Source organism: Phacochoerus africanus, chromosome 16, assembly GCF_016906955.1.
Source record: "Phacochoerus africanus isolate WHEZ1 chromosome 16, ROS_Pafr_v1, whole genome shotgun sequence".
Taxonomy (NCBI): Eukaryota; Metazoa; Chordata; class Mammalia; order Artiodactyla; family Suidae; genus Phacochoerus; species Phacochoerus africanus.
The window spans coordinates 41493779-41511761 of record NC_062559.1 but is presented as its reverse complement, the minus strand read 5'-3'; the positions used below and the strand labels follow the sequence as shown (position 1 = coordinate 41511761).

General features: G+C 43.6%; 1 protein-coding gene across 3 annotated transcripts in view; it reads left to right on the top strand.

Annotated features, from left to right (window-relative positions):
- The window catches only part of ITPRID1 (ITPR interacting domain containing 1), a 106307-nt gene extending 92952 nt beyond the window's left edge, over positions 1-13355 (top strand). For 2 of the 3 annotated variants that reach the window (XM_047763683.1, XM_047763682.1), the window contains exons 10-14: positions 2027-2109; positions 2790-4100; positions 10712-10839; positions 11602-11713; positions 12440-13355. In XM_047763683.1, coding sequence (XP_047619639.1) covers positions 2027-2109; positions 2790-4100; positions 10712-10839; positions 11602-11713; positions 12440-12727 — 1922 coding nt within the window. In that variant the 3' untranslated portion in view covers positions 12728-13355. The remainder of the gene's footprint in view (positions 1-2026; positions 2110-2789; positions 4101-10711; positions 10840-11601; positions 11714-12439) is intronic. The other variant, XM_047763684.1, reaches the window with a different exon arrangement.
- The last annotated feature ends 4628 nt before the right edge of the window (positions 13356-17983 follow it).

The following is a 17983-nucleotide window of genomic DNA, read 5'->3' as shown; positions in this document are numbered from 1 at the left end:
TGGCTAAGTTAATTATAACAAAGCAGTGAAGTATTAAATATTACACAATATTGTGTATATGAAATATTACACAGGTAAATTTCTTATAATAAACATACAATGAGTATATGCCATTTCTTTGACAACAAGGAAACAAGTAGTCTATTACCCAGTTAAAGACTACAAAAATTACACGTCTTAGTTAAAACAAAATCTCACAGGTATTTCCTTCTACACACCATTTTATAACAGGTGTTTGGTTTTCTTGGCTTATTAATTTTGTTTGAATGGTCAATTATATTTTTAATAGATTTAGAAATTTTTAAAATATTTAAAACTTCCCCCAGTTTTGTTTTGTTTTGTTTTTTTAATTTTCAGCTTTGAAGATGTTCGTTCACCCTCTTCTTGTTTGGATTATTTCCAGCGAGGACTCTGTTGCCTCCCTTATCTTCGTTCCCTCTGTGTGTAATGCGTCTTTTTTCTCTGGCTAAGTTTAAGAGTTTTGTCGTTATCTTCGGTGTTGGACAATTTCATCTTGATGTGCTTTGGTATAGTTTTCTTCATATTTCTTATATTAGGGATTTGTTGAACTTCTGCTTGTGCGAAAAGGAGGCTATATTCCAACCATGCTCTTCACAAAAGATGTACTATTCTAGCCTATACTTAGAATAAGCTTCCTATTCTAGCTTTTTCTAGCTACACTAAGGTGTAGCCAGAAGCACTCCTCATTACAGCAGTGTAAATCCTACAATTTAATCTTTAGCAGGTATGACCCTCTAGTAACCACCCATTCCCCAGCCCCATTAATATAATATTTACATAAGAAGTTGCAGGTAGGAGTTCCCGTCGTGGCGCAGTGGTTAACGAATCTGACTAGGAACCATGAGGTTTTGGGTTCAATCCCTGGCCTTGCTCAGTGAGTTAAGGATCCGGTGTTGCCGTGAGCTGTGGTGTAGGTTGCTGATGCGGCTGGGATCCCGCGTTGCTGTGGCTCTGGTGTAGGCCCCTGGCTACGGCTCCAATTAGACCCCTAGCCTGGGAATCTCCATATGCTGTGAGAGTGGCCCTAGAAAAGGCAAAAAGACCAAAAAAAAAGAAGTTGCAGGTAGACTTAGAATTTCAAGATGCTAATGTTTGCAGAGTTATTACCTGCCCAAACTTATCACTGTTCTTTCTCTGCCCCTTCCAGCCTCTCACCACAGCAGTAGTGACAGCAATAGTCTGAAGCAAGAGTGCAGAGTTGTAGTCATGTACTTACAGTCCAGATGAACCTAGGAAGGGGTTCTTATCCAACATTTAGTCAAAAGAAAAAGAATGCATGTGTTTTTGTCAGCTTGGGCTGCTATAACAGATACCATGGATTGAATGGTTCATAGATAACAGAAGCTTATTCCTCACAGTTCTGGAGGCTGGCAGCCCAAGATCAAGGCGCTGGCAGATTTGGTGTCTGCCGAGGACCCGCTTCCTGATTCATAGACGGTCATCCTCTCCCTGTGTCCTCACATGGGGGCAGGAGCAAGGGAGCCCTCTGGGGTTTCTTTTATAAGGGCACTAGTCCCCTTAATGAGACCTCTGCCCTTATCACGTGATCACTTCCCTAAGGCTCCCCTTCCTGATACCGTGATTTTAGGGGTTACAATTCCAACATATGAATTGATGGGAAGGAGGCATAACATTCAGTCGACTGCAATATATATACACAGATATATAAATTTTGGTGTTTATTATCATTAGTGTGGCATTTAAGGCATATGCATTTCCTTCTGGATTGTCTTCTCTTCAGTAAAGATGCATCTCACAGTCAGATTGCTATTTAGTCTTAAGAGCCATTCATTCCTTTTCCTTTGTTTCGTGTTTTATTCCTTGTTTCAGGAAACCAGTGACACAGTTTTACATAGACCCTCTAAAAAGCCCTTGGCATTCCCTCATCCATTTATACTTCCAGGCAGTGGACATCTATTGAGGACCTATCCCGTGTCGGGCACAGAGAGCATTGGAACCCCAGTCCTGCTGGCAGCCTGCTTTCACTCTTTATTCCTTTCTGCAGGTGCCATGGTGAACCGAGCAAACAGCTGCCAGTCTGACAGCAGTGGGTTCCTGGAGGAGCCACCAGAACCACCACCCCTGCAGGTAGAGGGGCCACTTGAGAATGGAACTAGGAAGGAAGGCATGTGTTACTGCTGTTGGAAAGTGCAGCCAGTGCTTAGAAGACACATGCCACAGTCACCCAAGAACAGGGGATGGGACTTTGGGGTCACACTGGACAAGTGCACCTAGTTCAGCGTTTCTTTCCTTTTTACATTCTTTGGATTTTTCTAAAGAAGGAAGCCGAGGAGTTCCCACTTGTGGCACAGCAGGTTAATGATCTGGCTTGTCTCTATAGAGGCGCCAGTTCCATCCTCGGCCCCACGCAGTGGGTTAAGGGTCCAGTGTTGCTGCAGCTGTGGTGTAGGTCACAGCAGCTCCATCTGGGATTTGATTCCTGGCCTGGGAACTTGATCCCTGGTCCGGAGACTTCCATATGCCTTTCCCGCAGGTGCAGCAGAAAAAGAAAAAAATTTTTAATTTAAAAAATAAATAAAATAATAAAGGAACGACTGAATGAATAAAAGAAGGAAGCTGAGCTTCATTGGAAGAAGGTCCCAGGTAAAGTGGTAAACTCACATAAACCTGAGTTTGTAACGCTTACCTCTGATTCCTAAGTCAAGGATAATGATAAGGAAAAAAGTAAAGCAAAAAAAAAATTTCTTAAACCTAGTGCCTCCTCCAATTTCCTGACACACTCCCCTGTATTTGGGTTTCCTCCGCAGATGCCTCCCTTGTCAAGCAGCCATAGTCCTGGGGAGAGTGGATGTAGAAAGCCAAGGGGTCAGAGCCACAGCTCAGGGTCATCCCAGGACTGCCAGCAAGAGTCAGATGAGTCGGATTCCAGGAGTAGTATGGTGAGCACGTCTTTTTCAAGTCAAGACTGGAGCGTTTTGGAAGAAAAAGCCTCAACCTCTGTGGTGGAGAGAGGGTCTCAGTTTGAGGCCATGGAAGGGCCCCCAGGGCAGTTGACCCAAGATCTGGCTCTTGCCAAGACCCCCCCTGGGGGAGAACTCCCACGGAAAGACAGCCAGCAGCAGCAGCCCCCGCCTGTGCCCCAAACTGAGTGTGAGACTGTCGCAGGCACAGACCCCTCCAAAGGTGATTGTCCTCAGGGTCTTACCGTGGCGCGCATCGCAGAAGTGAAGGCTGACCCTCTGAGGCCTGAGCGAGCTGGGGACGTGGAAGTGTGTGTGCACACTCACCCCTGCGGGTCTCAGAGAGCACCTGGGATTTCTCCTCCTCAAGACGAGTCCCTTCGTGTTGACTCTGAGGCCCCAAGAGGGGTGGAAAGCAGTACACTCTCTCCTGACACTAACCCCTTACTGATGCACAAAGATGTCCCACAGCTTGTGCCCAGGCACCCGGAGGTCATGCCCTCTGCAGTCAGCCGTGTTCACGTATCGGAAGAGTCCGTTCCCCATCTGGGTAACGTGGTCGGAGATGTTCCCCAGGCAAGGCCAAGGTGTCGTGCTTTGGGTCAAATACCACTTAGGGCAGAATCTGAGATGGGATGCCTTCCTCCAAATGCTAACTTAAACGCCGTTAGCTCCAAGTCTGTGACCGTCCAAATGCCCTCCAGTCTGGCCTCGGCTGCTCACAACGCTGTGGTCTCGGGAATGGATTCTAGAAGATCAACCGTAGAATGCACTAAGTGTGACCCCGTCACGGCCGCAGAACCAGGACTGGGGACAGAAGCAAGACAGTTCAGTGATGTTTCTGTTCAGACTCACACATGTGAGTCTAGGCTCTGGCATTGCTGTTCAGCTCCAAGTAAGAAGGCTCAGCCCCTCACCAAGTCTGTCTCTCTAGACACGGGCTTCCCGGGTCTCTACTCAGTGGGCATCTGCCCTGCTGTACCTGCCCACTGTTGTGTCTGCTACCATCACCATCTGCACTGCCACCCAGAGAGGCAAAGCCCCAGCTCTGTGTCTTCAGCCTATAGGCATTGCTCATGCTCACACAAGCATCCGGAAGCCCAGTTCACGAGGCGGTTGGAAGTCCTTCAGGACACGACAGCAAGGGAGCTGTATTCTGTAAGTATTCACCTCTGCAAAAATACAAAAGCAGATGTAGCAACAACATCCAGAGCATGTTCCACCTTCCTCTCTTCCAAATGTCAGCTCTGGAGACATACCTTTCCTTTTCAAATCATGAGTAACATTTGTAGGGTGCTTTACTGTTTACAGTGTATTCTTGCAAATTTCTTCTTATTTGATACTTCCAATCATCTTGTGAAGGGAGGAAAGGCAAATTTTATTGTTAACCCCCATTTTACAGAGGAATATATACAACAGTACATTCACATGTGAGGTCTGACACGTAAATGTATCTCTACCGCCTCTTCAGTTCCATCTAACTGAAAGTTAAATTCACTTCGCCATGCAGTCTAACATAAGCCATGTCATCTCTCTGATCCTAGTTCCTGTTCTGTAAGAGGGAAACTATTCATGTCAGTGACACAGGATTGTTTTAGGATTTAAACAAGAGAACTCTTGTAAGGCACTCGGCACAGTTGCCCAGCACATAGAAAACCCTAGAAAATGCTAATTGTGTGGGTTTTTACTCTTATTATAAATTTTTGTTACTATGCTGTTATTGTTCAGATCTTAAATATAGATCCTTTCAAAGGAGAGTGGACGGGAACTATAATTTACTAAGTGCTTACTGTTTGGTGCCTTCTGTGTTACTTTCCATCCTTTTAATTCCACAAATACTTACTGAGCATCTACGCTAAGCACTTTAATTATGCTATGTCAAATAACCCTCATTTTCACCCATGCCATAAATATTTATTGAGTCCCTAATACATGTCAAGTCCTTCCTCTTTTATAGATGAGGAAACAAGAACTGAGAGAGTTTAAGGAATGGTCCGTCTTCCTGAAACTATTAAGTACTAAGTGGAGATTCAGATTCAAATTTAGTTGTCACCAAATTCTTGGACAATACACTTCAAAGATGTGTCCAACTTTAAAATATCTAAATCTATGTAAGTGTAATAGTAACATGAGAAAGTGAGTATTTGAAAAGGCAAATTTCTGCATGGTCCTTCAACACAGAGACATCTATATGAATGTAATATAAACATGCAAAGTGATTGTATGAAAGACAAAATAACTCACTGCATTTTTTTCAAATTGCAAGACTCCCAGGCATTTGTAATATTTTGGAATGAATCGTTAATGAGGATTGAACTAGTCAAAGACGGCATTGAGGTCAATCCTAGGTGTAAGTTCACTGGGGAAAAGAACAAAGGCTAATGTACAGCTGGGGTCTTTTGGAGAAAAAGATGAAGAGAATAGTAGGCGTTGTCATCATCATCATCATTGATGCTAACGGAGAGATTTTCAATGCTGCAAGGCAATGGTTTTCAAGTGGGGATAACTCGCCCCCACCCCAGTGACCCGTGGCAATGTTTGGAGGCATTTCTGGTTGTCACAACTAGGGTGGGCGCTACTGGCATTTAGTGGACAGAGATCAGGGATGATGCTAAATATCCTGCAATACGCAGGACAGCCCCTCACAGCAAAGAATTTTCTGGCCCCAAATGTCAACAATGTCAAGGTTGAAAAACTCAGCTCTCAGAGAACAGACATTTGCTTGACCATGTAGTACATGGAGGAAAATGTTAGGGGTAAAACACAGCTAGAGAAGGTGACATTTTAAGAGGTTACAGGGAGAAAATATTAAATCCTACAGTTAGGTACTCCAGTTTCCATGATAAAAACCAGATTGTTGATATTGATGACATATCATCAAAAAAAATATTTTTCTGATTTACGTTTTTAAGGTGCATTTGACAGGGATGTATAAATTAACCCATATTTGGTTTTCTATTTTGTTTAAAATAATAAAGTATAAAAAATCAAAACTGTGTTTAAAACTTTAGAAGAAAAGGTCCTTCTAGACATACCCGACGTCATTCTTTCAGTGTAAATATGGCAGATATTTGTTCCATAATAAGACTTTCTCTATTTTCTGTTCATATCACCACTCTTAAAAGCAATATAAATCACTTATTGACTGTGATGAGAGGAGAAATAACATGTACCCATGAGCTAAGCAGTTGGAAGTCTATTCCATCAAATTTTGGGGGGGGGGAAGTGCTGTTACTTAATGTATTAATGTTATAAATTAAGCATCTATGGCAACAGCTGTATACTGATACTCAATTAGCTTAACATTTATTCAGTTATATGACCACAAATGAAAAAAAAAAAGGGGGGGGTAAATCAGTCTTCTGTGGCACAAACAAGGCAATCCTGGCTAATGAGGTTATTTGGCATGGTTGAGGAGACTGTGACAAATCAATGCAGATAAAGGAGACACCGGGCTCTAGAGTGGCTCAGTCGTACAAAGGATGGACCTGACTACAGTTATCAGGAAGATTTCTAGTGCATCAGGCAAACCATGGCATCCGGAGAGCACAGTTGACCAACTAGTACAGTCCAATAAAACTATTAATATGAAAGGTATGAAAGAGAAGGCATAAGGGGTTGTAATGTATTGGAGGTGTCCTTATGAATTTATAGGAACGTGGTTCTGGAGACTGAAAGAGCAGGTGGGCATCCAGCGCCTGGGAGCATCATAGTAGGTAGAAGGATTTCAGCTTCCAGGAGGAAGCTAGAATTCTGGAAAGGATACGAGATGTGCTTAGGGAAACTCAGGTGCTAGAACCAGAGCCAGGTACAAGGCAAGGACTGGGTCAGGAGCTACAGAAGGACATTGTTTAGAATAGGGACAGAAGAATGAACCTGAGCTGGCTCCAGGGATGAATAACTCTGCATGTAGAACAGAGCTCTCCCCACTCTGCCTACTGGTGTCAAGAGAAGGTCTTGGACCCGAATAGCCCCAGCTGTGTGGAGAGATCTGGCAACTGGAAAGAGAAGTTACTCTTGATTTCATTCTGTGACACATCAGCACTTCTGCAGAAAATACAGGGGTTTGTGGCCCATTATGCATAATGTCTGTCTTCACAGTGGCAGGCTTTGGAAGTTTCAATGAGTGTACACACGCCCATTCATGTCTTCTCATACCTTGTCTCATATCGCCCTAGCCTTCTCTCTTAAAATTTAGAATTATACCCCCCAAATGGTGGCTTATATCAAATTGATGTGGCATTATACTCCTCCTGAAACACATGCTATATAGGATTTTACTAGATGACGATGCATTTCTCTTTATTTAGATCTAAGGAGCCGCAGACATACTCACAGGAAATTAAAACGTGCACACACATGTGTATATGTACTCTTAATGCATGTGTACACACACACAGACGTGCAGAAAAGTAAAAATAAGGCACGGCGTTCATCCATAAGAGGAGGCAACTTACACTACAGAACAAAGAGAAAAAGCATCTACAGTGAGTGAGCCTGGGTTTGTAAGGCCTAAAAAATACTCTGGAGGAAAAATGGTCTGCATTAGATGCCAGGTGCTAGTTACGCTTAGAATAATTATTTGTGAAAAAATTACCTAGAAAATAGGTCTTAGACCAAAGATCACAGGCAGAGATAGATAGCATTTCTTACATGTCAGTGGAGTTCCAAGCAGGTGTTTAAACTAAGAGCAGTTTTAGGTTAAAAGGACTCAGAAAATAATCCCCATCTAACCCCCTTACGCAGAAGTATGTAACAGGGCAGAGAAACATTGGCTAATTAGAAAATGCTATTTTTGTGGTCTTGTGGGTTACCTAAGATAATGGTTTGTTAATGTGACTAAACTGTTATATAGAAGTGAATTCTTAGAAATCATTTGTTGATTCAAAAAAAAAAAAAATCCCAGAAAAGAAAATCAGATGTTTCTGAAATAAGAGTTTTAGCTATTAGAAAATTATTCCATAGTGTTTACAACTTGTATTTAAAGAAAAAAAATCACACAAATTTTAAATAGTAATGCAAGCCAATTTAAAAATGAAGGGTTGGAATTCCTGTTATGGCACAATGGAAACAAATCTGACTAGTATCCATGAAGATGTAGGTTCGATCCCTAGCCTCGCTCAGTGGGTTGGGGATCTGGCGTTGCCGTGAGCTGTGGTGTAGGTCACAGACGCTGCTTGGATCCTGTGTTGCTGGGACTGTGGCATGGGCCGGCAGCTGCAGCTCTGATTTGATGCTTAGGCTGGGGACCTCCATATGCTGCAGGGGCGGCCCTAAAAATAAAAAAATAAAAAAATTGTAAAAGTGAAGGGTCAATGTTATTGCCCTTATCGTTGAAGTTCAAGTTTGTTTTAATGAACAGCTTGGGTCAGTAGAGTAGAGCTTGCATTGTATTTGAGTTACAACCTAACCCTTATATTAGAAAAAACAGTTCAAAACAGTCTCTCTTTCCCCCCCTTCTTTTTGCCTAAGGTTTCCTTTTTTCTGAAACTATTCTGTGTCTGTTTTGGATTTCCTTCTGGAGCTGAAATGTGCTTGTAGTGTTTCCAAATGGCCAGAAGATGGCAGCATTTCGGAATCTTCTATATCACTCCCTTAAAAACAACATTCGTTTACTCCTAAATCCCAGCCCCCACACCCTCAATGAGAAAGGGTTACCCCTAAATGTCTAGATGAAGCAGAAAATTCAATGTGTATAGTGTTCAGCCTACCTGAGCACCATATTTCCATGGCTCTGGCCTGGCTGCCCCTAGAACTTGGTCACTTTGCAAGCATCTACTAAGACCAGTGGACTCACTCCTTAGGGACAAATAACATATTCATGTGATCAGCTACACTGTAGTTTCTGCTGTGCCTCAGCTAGATCTTGAGAAGAAAAGAAAGAAAGCAGGAGACTTGGGTTTGAAATCTACCTTTTTTTTTTTTAATCTCAGACAAGTTCACTTACATATTAATGGAAGTCCTCCGTGGTCTCTAAGATCTGTTCTAGTTTTAAGAGCCATGACTGTAGTCACCTTTTAAGCACTCTCGCCAACATCAATAACCTTCAAATAAATATTCCTCTACCTGGTTTAAATACACTTCACGATTGAAGCAAAAATAATTACAGAGATATAAAAATGACAGGAGAGAGTCAAAAACCAAACTCAGAACAAAATGATGAAATATCACTCTTCCAGAAGGATCTATATTATGACAATCCCAGTAAAAATAGCCTTCAAGCTGGCAAGATCTCAGCCATGTTGTTTTGGAGAGAAGGGTAAAAATCTGGGACTTCCTAGAAATAAGAGGGGGAGGAATTAAACAGGGCTGTAAAATTAGTCTCTGTGAAAGGAAGAAGAAGAAAGCTTAAAAGAGGTCTACCCCTGAAATGAGTTTCCTTTAAAGAGCTTCCCAGAAGCGCAACTCCAGGCTCTTCACTTCCATCTCATTGCTATCCTATCTGCAAAGGATACTGAAATGCAGTTTTTTGGTTAGACACTTTGATGCCCCGAAGATATTAGAATCCCATTAATATGAATAAAGGGGGACGAGATAGCCACACTAACCAGAGCGGCGGCCCAAACCGGTGGGCCTAGTAGAGATAGCATTAGTGTCCAACTATCATTAATATTACTCAAAGTCAGGAGTTCCCTTTGTTGCTCAGCGGTTAACGAACCCAACTAGGATCCATGAGGATGAGGGTTCAGTCCCTGGCCTCGCTCAGTGGGTTAAGGATCTGGCTTTGCCCTGAGCTGTGGTGTAGGTCACAGACATGGCTCGGATCTTGTGTTGCTATGGCTGTGGTGTAAGCCAGCAGATATAGCTCCGATTCAACCTCTATCCTGGGAACCTCCATATGCCACAGGTGTGGCCCTAAAAAGCCAAATTAAAACAAAGATATATGTGTATTATTATATATATATTGTGTGTGTGTGTGTGTGTGTTACTGAAAGTCAGATGGGTAGAGATTCTGGGGTTCTGGGTCATGGATCTATTCAAAGCATAATCCAACCTGGGCTGGAAAACACAGGGGATAGCTAGTGAGAATCAGCAGATCAACAGAGTGCCTGACAAATAGGCTGGACCTCATGGCTGCAAGAAAGTATTTAAATAAGGCAGTCAAGGCAACGACACTGTCATACGGAGAAAGTAAGATTTAAAGAACGATTCGCATCGGGAGCAGTGGGGAACAGGATTGGGAGGATAGACAGTTCAATTCTAGATTCCAGTCCATGGAGGATGGAATGTGTAGTCTTTGCCTCACTCCGAATGGGCTTGTTAGCTGGGCGGGGCTGATCCAGCAGAGCTAAGACTCATAAAAAATATTCTAAGCAGACTTACTCTAATCAGACACATACCATGGGAACAGATGTGTTCAGTGTTATTGAGCTTCAAAGTGAGGCAATGCTCAGCACCAAAGTTAAACAAGATTAAGCAACACTCAGCTTTTCTAAGCACAAGCCTGCACTAGTCAGACCCTTCCCCTCCTCTCCTGTCTCCATCCTTGCATCTGTGCATCACCTAGTCTCCCACACTGTCTTCCTGTCTCTGGGACGTAATGTCTGCAAGGGCCATCCAACAAGGGCTGCCTCCTGTCCTAGCCTGAACTGCCTCTGGTTGCTTGGAGAAGCCAAAGTCTGGGCTTGCCCTATTCTCTTTCCCACAGGGTAGCAGCAGGGCTTCAACGCAAACAGGTAAGCCCAGGTGGGAAGGCAGGTGCCACTGTGGCGCACTCTTGCAGTGACTCAGAATGGCTTTCCTTCTCAGCTCTTTCTAATTGTTCTCAGTGCACAGTCCATGAGATGGAAACAATGAAGATGGTTTGCCAGAGTTTCCGGGAGCATTTAGAAGAAATCGAGCAGCACCTTAGAGGACAACAGGCGCTCTTTTCCAGGGACATGTCAGAGGAGGAAAGGTAATTCTCTAAGGGAGCCATAAAAGTAAGTACCAGCCTGCACACCTGGAGCAAGGAAAGGTAATCAGGGCAGGACAGATGAGCACCAGGGAGCAGGGCTAATGAGAAATTGGCCAGCTTTGCTTTGCTTTGCGGTTCTCATTCTTGCTTTCTCAGTGGGAGTCTGTGAAAGCCATTTGCCAGAGAGCAACACTTCCTCTTCGAGGAGGCCAGAGCTATTTGAGGTCAGAAAATGGGCAGCAGCTGGGAAGAGGAGGGTAAGCCAGCAGGGTATCTTTAATCAATATGAATAGGGCTCATGCAAATACAAATATTGGCGGTTGTTAAGAGTTTTGAAAATCTGCACGATTTTCACATGGATTAAAAGTGTGTGTCCCAAAAGTAGATTAGTCATTGCCTGGGGTGGGGAGTAGGAATAGGGATTAACTCTGAAGGGGCAAGAGGTTTCTTACTGGTGAGGTGGAAGTGTTCCAAAACTGAATGGGGGTGTGATAGTTACCCACTTGGCAGATTTACTAAAAATCATTGACTTGTACTCTTAAAAGAGGTAAACTTGACGGTACGTAAATTATGCAGCAATAGAGATGTTTAAAAAAAAAGAAACCTGCCCTAGTAATACACTTATGCCTGCAACTGATAAAATAAGGGAGGGGACATTCTTTTTTAAGACATGTCTAAGGAGCGACCTACATTTTGAAAGAGGCAATGGAAGACTGCACCTGGAGGTGACTGTGACATTTGTTTCCTATTATTTACCTGCAGGGAGGAGGCTGAGCAACTGCAAACATTACGGGAGGCCTTGCGGCAGGAGGTGGAGGAGCTGGAGTTTCAGTTGGGAGACCGGGCTCAGCAAATCCGAGAAGGGATTCTCTTGGTATGCAGACGGGGTACGGGGTTTCGCTAGATCCTGCCCCCCGTAGCTGAGGTGCATTAAATGAGAAACCTGAGTATGCATTCATTCCAGATGATAAGATTAGGTGCCAGCACCTTCATTTTAAGTATAAAGAAATGGAAGCGTCAGAGGGGCACACAGCTAGCTGATGGTCATCTCGGCTTAGAATTCAGGTCACCTAACCCCCATGCTGATCTTGTCCTCTGCATTGTAAGTAAGAGGTCAGTATCAGGAGTTCCAGTCATGGTGCAGCCGTGATGAACCCAACTAGGATCCATGAGGATGCGGTTTGATCAGTGTCCTCACTCAGTGGGTTAAGGATCTGGCATTGCCGTGAGCTGTGGTGTAGGAGACAGACGCAGTTCGGATCTTGCGTTGCTGTGGTACACGCCAGTGGCTACAGCTCCCATTCGACCCCTACCTAGTCTGGGAACTTCCATATGCCGCAGGTATGGCCCTAAAAAACAAAAACAAAAAAACAAAAAAAAGAGAGAGAGAGAGAGGTAAGTATCATTAGCCCATTTTCCAAATAAGAAACACAGCTTTTGACCTAACAAGGGCTAAGTCACTGTCAGAATCTGTTGCCATCTCCCAGAGCCCACTCTAGAGAATTCTCCACCCATCTATGCCAATCCCACAAGTCTGAGTTGCCTGCCTGGTGTAAATATGGTAAGTTATCCACATTTAGCATTCTTGTTTTCCTTTTAGCAGCTTGAGCTTCTTACAGAAGACCCACCTGAAAGCCATACAAATCTGCATCGACATAGCTGGACAGAAGAAAAGAATGGCCAGACTTCATGTGCGCCTGGGGCTGCCTTTCCTCCCAGTGATGGCCAGCAGGCTCCTTGCTCAGGTGTGACCCCTTTGGCTGTCTTTCCTCCACCCACCTTGGGGAGAAGCCCCAGGATGTCTCCTCCAGAAGCACAGTCAGGGTTAGATCTGTCCTCTCTGTCAAGTTGTCCTGTTGGAGAAAAGAATACAAATGTTTTCCTCTAAATCAGCGTGAGTTTGATGATCTTCCTGTAAGACGTAAGAGCACTTTCCAACTACAGCAAGAATATCTAAATTTTCCCCAAGGAGAAGTTTCTATCAATCCTTCATCAGCTATTTTTTTTTTTTTTTTACTATTCTACCCTATGGTTAAACCTGGGAGGAATATTTTAATACACATTCAATACAGAATAAGTGAGTGCCAACTATGTTCCTGGCGTAGGGTGTGCTGGCCAAGATATATATATCTCAGGGTATATATGGTATATATGCTTGGCTGAAACTTACAGCCACTGGAGGAGGTAGAATGTGAACACATAAATAGGTATGAATTTGAAAAGTGTAAAAGTGCTTTGGAGGAAATAACAGAGTTTTATGAAAGAGAATCTAACAGGGAGTCTGATTTAGATCAGCATAGTAGGAGGGCCCGGGGAAGTGACAACAGAAGGAGGAAAGAAGATCCAGGCCTCAGAGGCATTAGATTCTCCAAAAGCCTTGATTCAGTCGGTGAGCCAGATGCATGGACACAGCACCTACCAGGTGCCAGGAACTCCTCGTGTGCTGGAGACAGAGCTGTGAAGGAGACAGCTTCTCCTCCAAAAGAGGTGGATGAAGATTGAGAAACAACCACAACGAATAGGATCAAGCCTGTACTTTTTGCCACGGCACAAACAGCGTGACAACACTGTGGAGGGTGATGTGGGGGGAAGAACATACCACATTCATCCGAGGGGTCAGCCTTGCTAAAGGGAAGCTATTTGGGTAAGACCTGGAGGGCGAGGAAGAAGAAGCCGGGTGAAATTCTGGGGAAAGCGCACCGAAGCAGAAGGAATGGAAAGTTTAGACTCTGAGCCCAAAAACACAGCCAGCGTCGCTGAGTGGGTGAGTGATGGGGGGTGAACTGAGAGGAGGTCTTGAGAAATGGGCCTTCAGGATGACAGCGGGCTGGAGTCTGAGGGCCCGGGTGTGATGGAAATGCACCGTAGGTTTTAAGCAGAGTTGTCATATGATCTGTTTAAAACGTCAACGCCGACTGCCTGGTGGAGAAGGCATCACTGGGGACTTCTGTCACTGGGCAGAGCTCCCATTGGAAGGCAGCTGGTGTAATCCCTGAGGGAGAAGCAGAGCCCCCAGGTGGCTTCCATCCAGCCGGGGGCTTGCAGAGCCCCTCCCAGTGAAATGCAGGGAGGTTGTCCCTGGGCTGCGTGCCCCGGCAGTCTCTGAGTCCTGCAGGAATTGTAAGGGAGGAGAAACGCATGAAGAATGGAGAAGTCAGAAAAACTTGGTGGAGAAGCACTGCCTTGAGGGAGGTTTACCATCTGTGTAAGATGGGCTGGTGGTGGTCACTCTCTAGCCAGGAAACTAAGAGCTATTTCTTTTTAAACTACCCATTCCCAGAACCCATCTCACAGCCTGTTTCCATGCTTCATCCTCCTTGCTTTTCAGAAACCCTGCGGCTTCAGCAAAGCCCTCTTACCCTTCAGCCATCCTGCAGTTTCCTCTGCGGACTGTACTTCCTTGGAGTATGGACATCCCCTTTCTGTCCTTAATTCTCTTCTTTTCTCTCTCTGTGCCATCGTTCTGTACACACTCACTCTAGAGGCCCGGTTCCCCTCTCTCTCCAGAATCCCTATCCATAATTTTCTACTCTCAACAAGATAGTTTCACCTGGAAGGGTCTCACTCAGTATCTATCTTTTCATTTCAGTGCGATTCACAAACAGGTACTTATATGACAATCTCTTTTTCTCAAAAGCAGCCCACAGCAAAAGTGCTCATTAGGCATGGACAATTTTTTTTTTTTTTCTGAGAATCAAGCTTAATGCTAAAGCAGATTCCATTTTGGGGTTCTGATGTTTTGATCAGATTCAGACATATTTTTGACCCAAATCACTTCCAAACAAAGCAGATGGAAAGGAAGATTTGGTGGTGGTTAGTTCATGTGATCAAACTGCATGAAAGGGACTGACCATTCAAGTTGCCATTTGCTTATACAAAAATAGAATCTTTTGCTTGTGCCATGACACACTTGCCCTCACTTGAGCCTCTTGATATTAAGAGAAATATTCCCTATGTGAATGATGAGGAAACTAATACATGGAAAGAATGACCTACACAGGTTCACACTCAGTCCAGTACTTATTAATGAGAAGCAACTGCACGCTGGGGTAAAGGGCTCAGGCTTGGTTTAAAATCTCTTAAAATCCAGGATTGAAAGCTTAAGTCCAGCTCCACTATTTGTGTTGAGTAAACTACTTAACCTCTGTAAGCCTCAGTGCCATCATCTGCCCTATAGGCAGGCCTGGAATATGGTTGTAGTATGAGTCCACAGTGAGTATGGCTCAGTATGATTAGGATGATAATTAATAGTAATTAGAGTAGAGGCAATTTTTGAGTATCTACTTACATGCAAGGTAACTGCCTAAGCACTTTGTGTGCATTATCACTTATATTCACAACAATCCTGAGAGGCAGGAATTAATACACATATGCACACATGACTGTGTACACACATGCTCAAAAAGACTGTAAATCATCTAAGTTCCGACAACTAGTAAGGGATTGAATTGACTTTGATTCCTTGTTTTGCCAGTGGTTCTCCACTGTGGCTCTGCCAAGCCTTCGGGCTTATGTGGAGCCCACTGACTTGTCCACATTAACCAAAGTAGCCCTGCTTCTGTCTGTATTATCTATTTAGCTTTAGCAGAGATTTTCCTTTTTTAAAAAAGATCTCGTTCCTATAGAACATTTTGAAAAGGGCTGTACTATGCTAATATGTGACTCCTGCAATCAAATACAGGTTCTGGAGTTGCTTTCATACAAAGAGATGGCTTTCTCCACAAAGACTCCTCAGGGGAGTTCCCATTGTGGTGCAGCGGAAATCAGTCCGACTAGGAACCACGAGGTTGCAGGTTCCATCCCTGGCCTCACTTAGTGGGTAAAGGACCGGCGTTGCCGTGAGCTGTGGTGTAGGTCGCAGGCGCGACTCAGATCTGCCATTGCTGTGGCTGTGGTGTAGGCTGGCACCTATAGCTCCACTTGGACCCCTAGCCTGGGGACTTCCATATGCCACAAGTGTGGCCCTAAAAAGCAAAAAAAAAAAAAAAAAAAGACTCCTCAGAGACCTACCATCCTCGCAATTCTTATTAGCGTATGACTGCTTGTCCCACAGCTATGAAGAAGGGCAAGAGTTCCTTTGCAGCCCCTGAATGATTTTCTGGGGAATCTCGTTGTTCTGTTTTCCAGTTCCAAACTCTTTAAAAGGTTACCTATCCAAGTTGACTTTATTCAGGAAAATCCCAACCACATATTTGAAATCAAGATCATTGCAGTAAATATTTGTAGAAAGTTAATAACATAGAAAACCTTTTAATTGTGACACCCAACTCAGGGTTGGAGTCATTTCATTTCAGTGGAAAAGAAGAAAAAAGTAAAATCAAACCACGTGATCATTTTCAGATTTAGAAATCGGCAAGGGAACAGTTTGACCTCTTCTACCTCAAAAGAGGTCCCTTTTTGTATTAATTTTATTCCATCCAGATTCCATTTCGGTATTCCAAATGAAAAGCTTTGAGTAGAGAAAACTGAGTTGAAAACAATCCTTGGAAACCCAAGTCACGTATTTTCCTTGGTTTCGTTATGCATGAGTAAAGACCCAGGTTGTACAATGGAGACGAAAGAATAAAACCTTGACGGTTGCTCCGGACCACAGCGTGTGCATAGGCTATGTAGACTTGTACAAGGAATTCCATCTTTCTGTACACAGAAAAAACATTCCCCCAAAATCCCATTGGATTTCATTTAGCAGATATTCCCTTGTATGCGAATTTTTGTCGGCAGGGCCACAGTTCTCTTTTCTTCAAAAGGAAATCATTCTGCTAAAGTAGAAAAAAATAAAATCAGAAGACTTTCCAATGACTTGAAAATCTGATCTAATATGCTGTTTATTCTTTGTTGAGAAATAGTTTCTGTGGTGTAACAGTGGTCAAATAAAATAGGAGACGTGTGCATAGATTAAAGGATAAGAGAATTTTCTTTCTGAGAAGAAAAGTTTTCACGTGTTTTATTGTGAGATGGTGAGTTGCATACCTAATTTCAAATTTTAATTTGAACAACAGAGAACAGCCATAATTTTCAGAGATTATGAATTATTTTAAATGATGTCAAATTGCCTTTCTTGAAAATCAGAGAACATGAACAGAAGCCAAAATATTTGTGGCACCTTTCTCTAACCCAAGATTCAGTCTTTTTTTTTAAATTTTTATATTTTTCTAGGGCCACACCCACAGCATATGGAGGTTCCCAGGCTAGGGGTGTAATAGGAGCTGTAGCCTCCAGCCTACGCCAGAGCCACAGCAACACCAGATCCAAGCCACGTCTGCGACCTACACTGCACCTCACGGCAACACTGGATCCTTAACCCCCTGAGCAAGGCCAGGGATTGAACCCAAAACCTCATGGTTCCCAGTCAGATTCCTTAACCACTGAGCCACGATGGGAACTCCTAGTCTTTAGTAGTCTAACTTTCAAACATTAATACACCAGAAATTTCGTATGAGATGCTTCCTCTGTGAATCACCCCAATTATGTCATCTTGGAGCTTGCATTTGTTGATTACTTTTCCCGTGAAGATTGTTAACATTTTCCTGGTTGTTTTTTGTTGTTGTTGTTTGTTTGTTTTTTGTATGTCAAGTAACTTTGGATTGTATCCTGGATATTTTCAGACCACAGTCCTGTCTTACCTGCGGGCTGTGGCTCTAATGTCAATTTAACATTCGTAACCTTTCCGTCCCATCCAGCCTACTTATGAATACGCCATCCAGGGCTTGGTCTGAGATCTGGGTGGTGGTCTACATTGTAGTTCAGTTCTCAAAGGCTTTGCTCTGTTGCTTGTGATCAAGTTCTATGCATGCACAACTCATGATGAGCTCAATACTTTATACGCAGGTTTAAAGGATCCCTTTCTCCAGCTATGTCCTCTTTGTGAATCCCCCCCACACATTCTCTGCCTCCAGTGGGCTCCTTTTCATGGCTCTGCCTAGAAAACCGTGGTTTAACATCCAGGTATGATAATGAACTTCCTGAAACTGGAACCACCTCAGGGCAAAGTAGCAAAAGAAGAGAGCCTACAGAGCCCCTGCTGCTATAGCTGCTACCCATGATGCCACCTCCACTACTGTTGTAATTGCCACTGCCTTGGGAATACCACTTCATTACTTGGGCATGACTGAAGTAGGGCTGAAAGAGGTAAAAGATCTTTCTT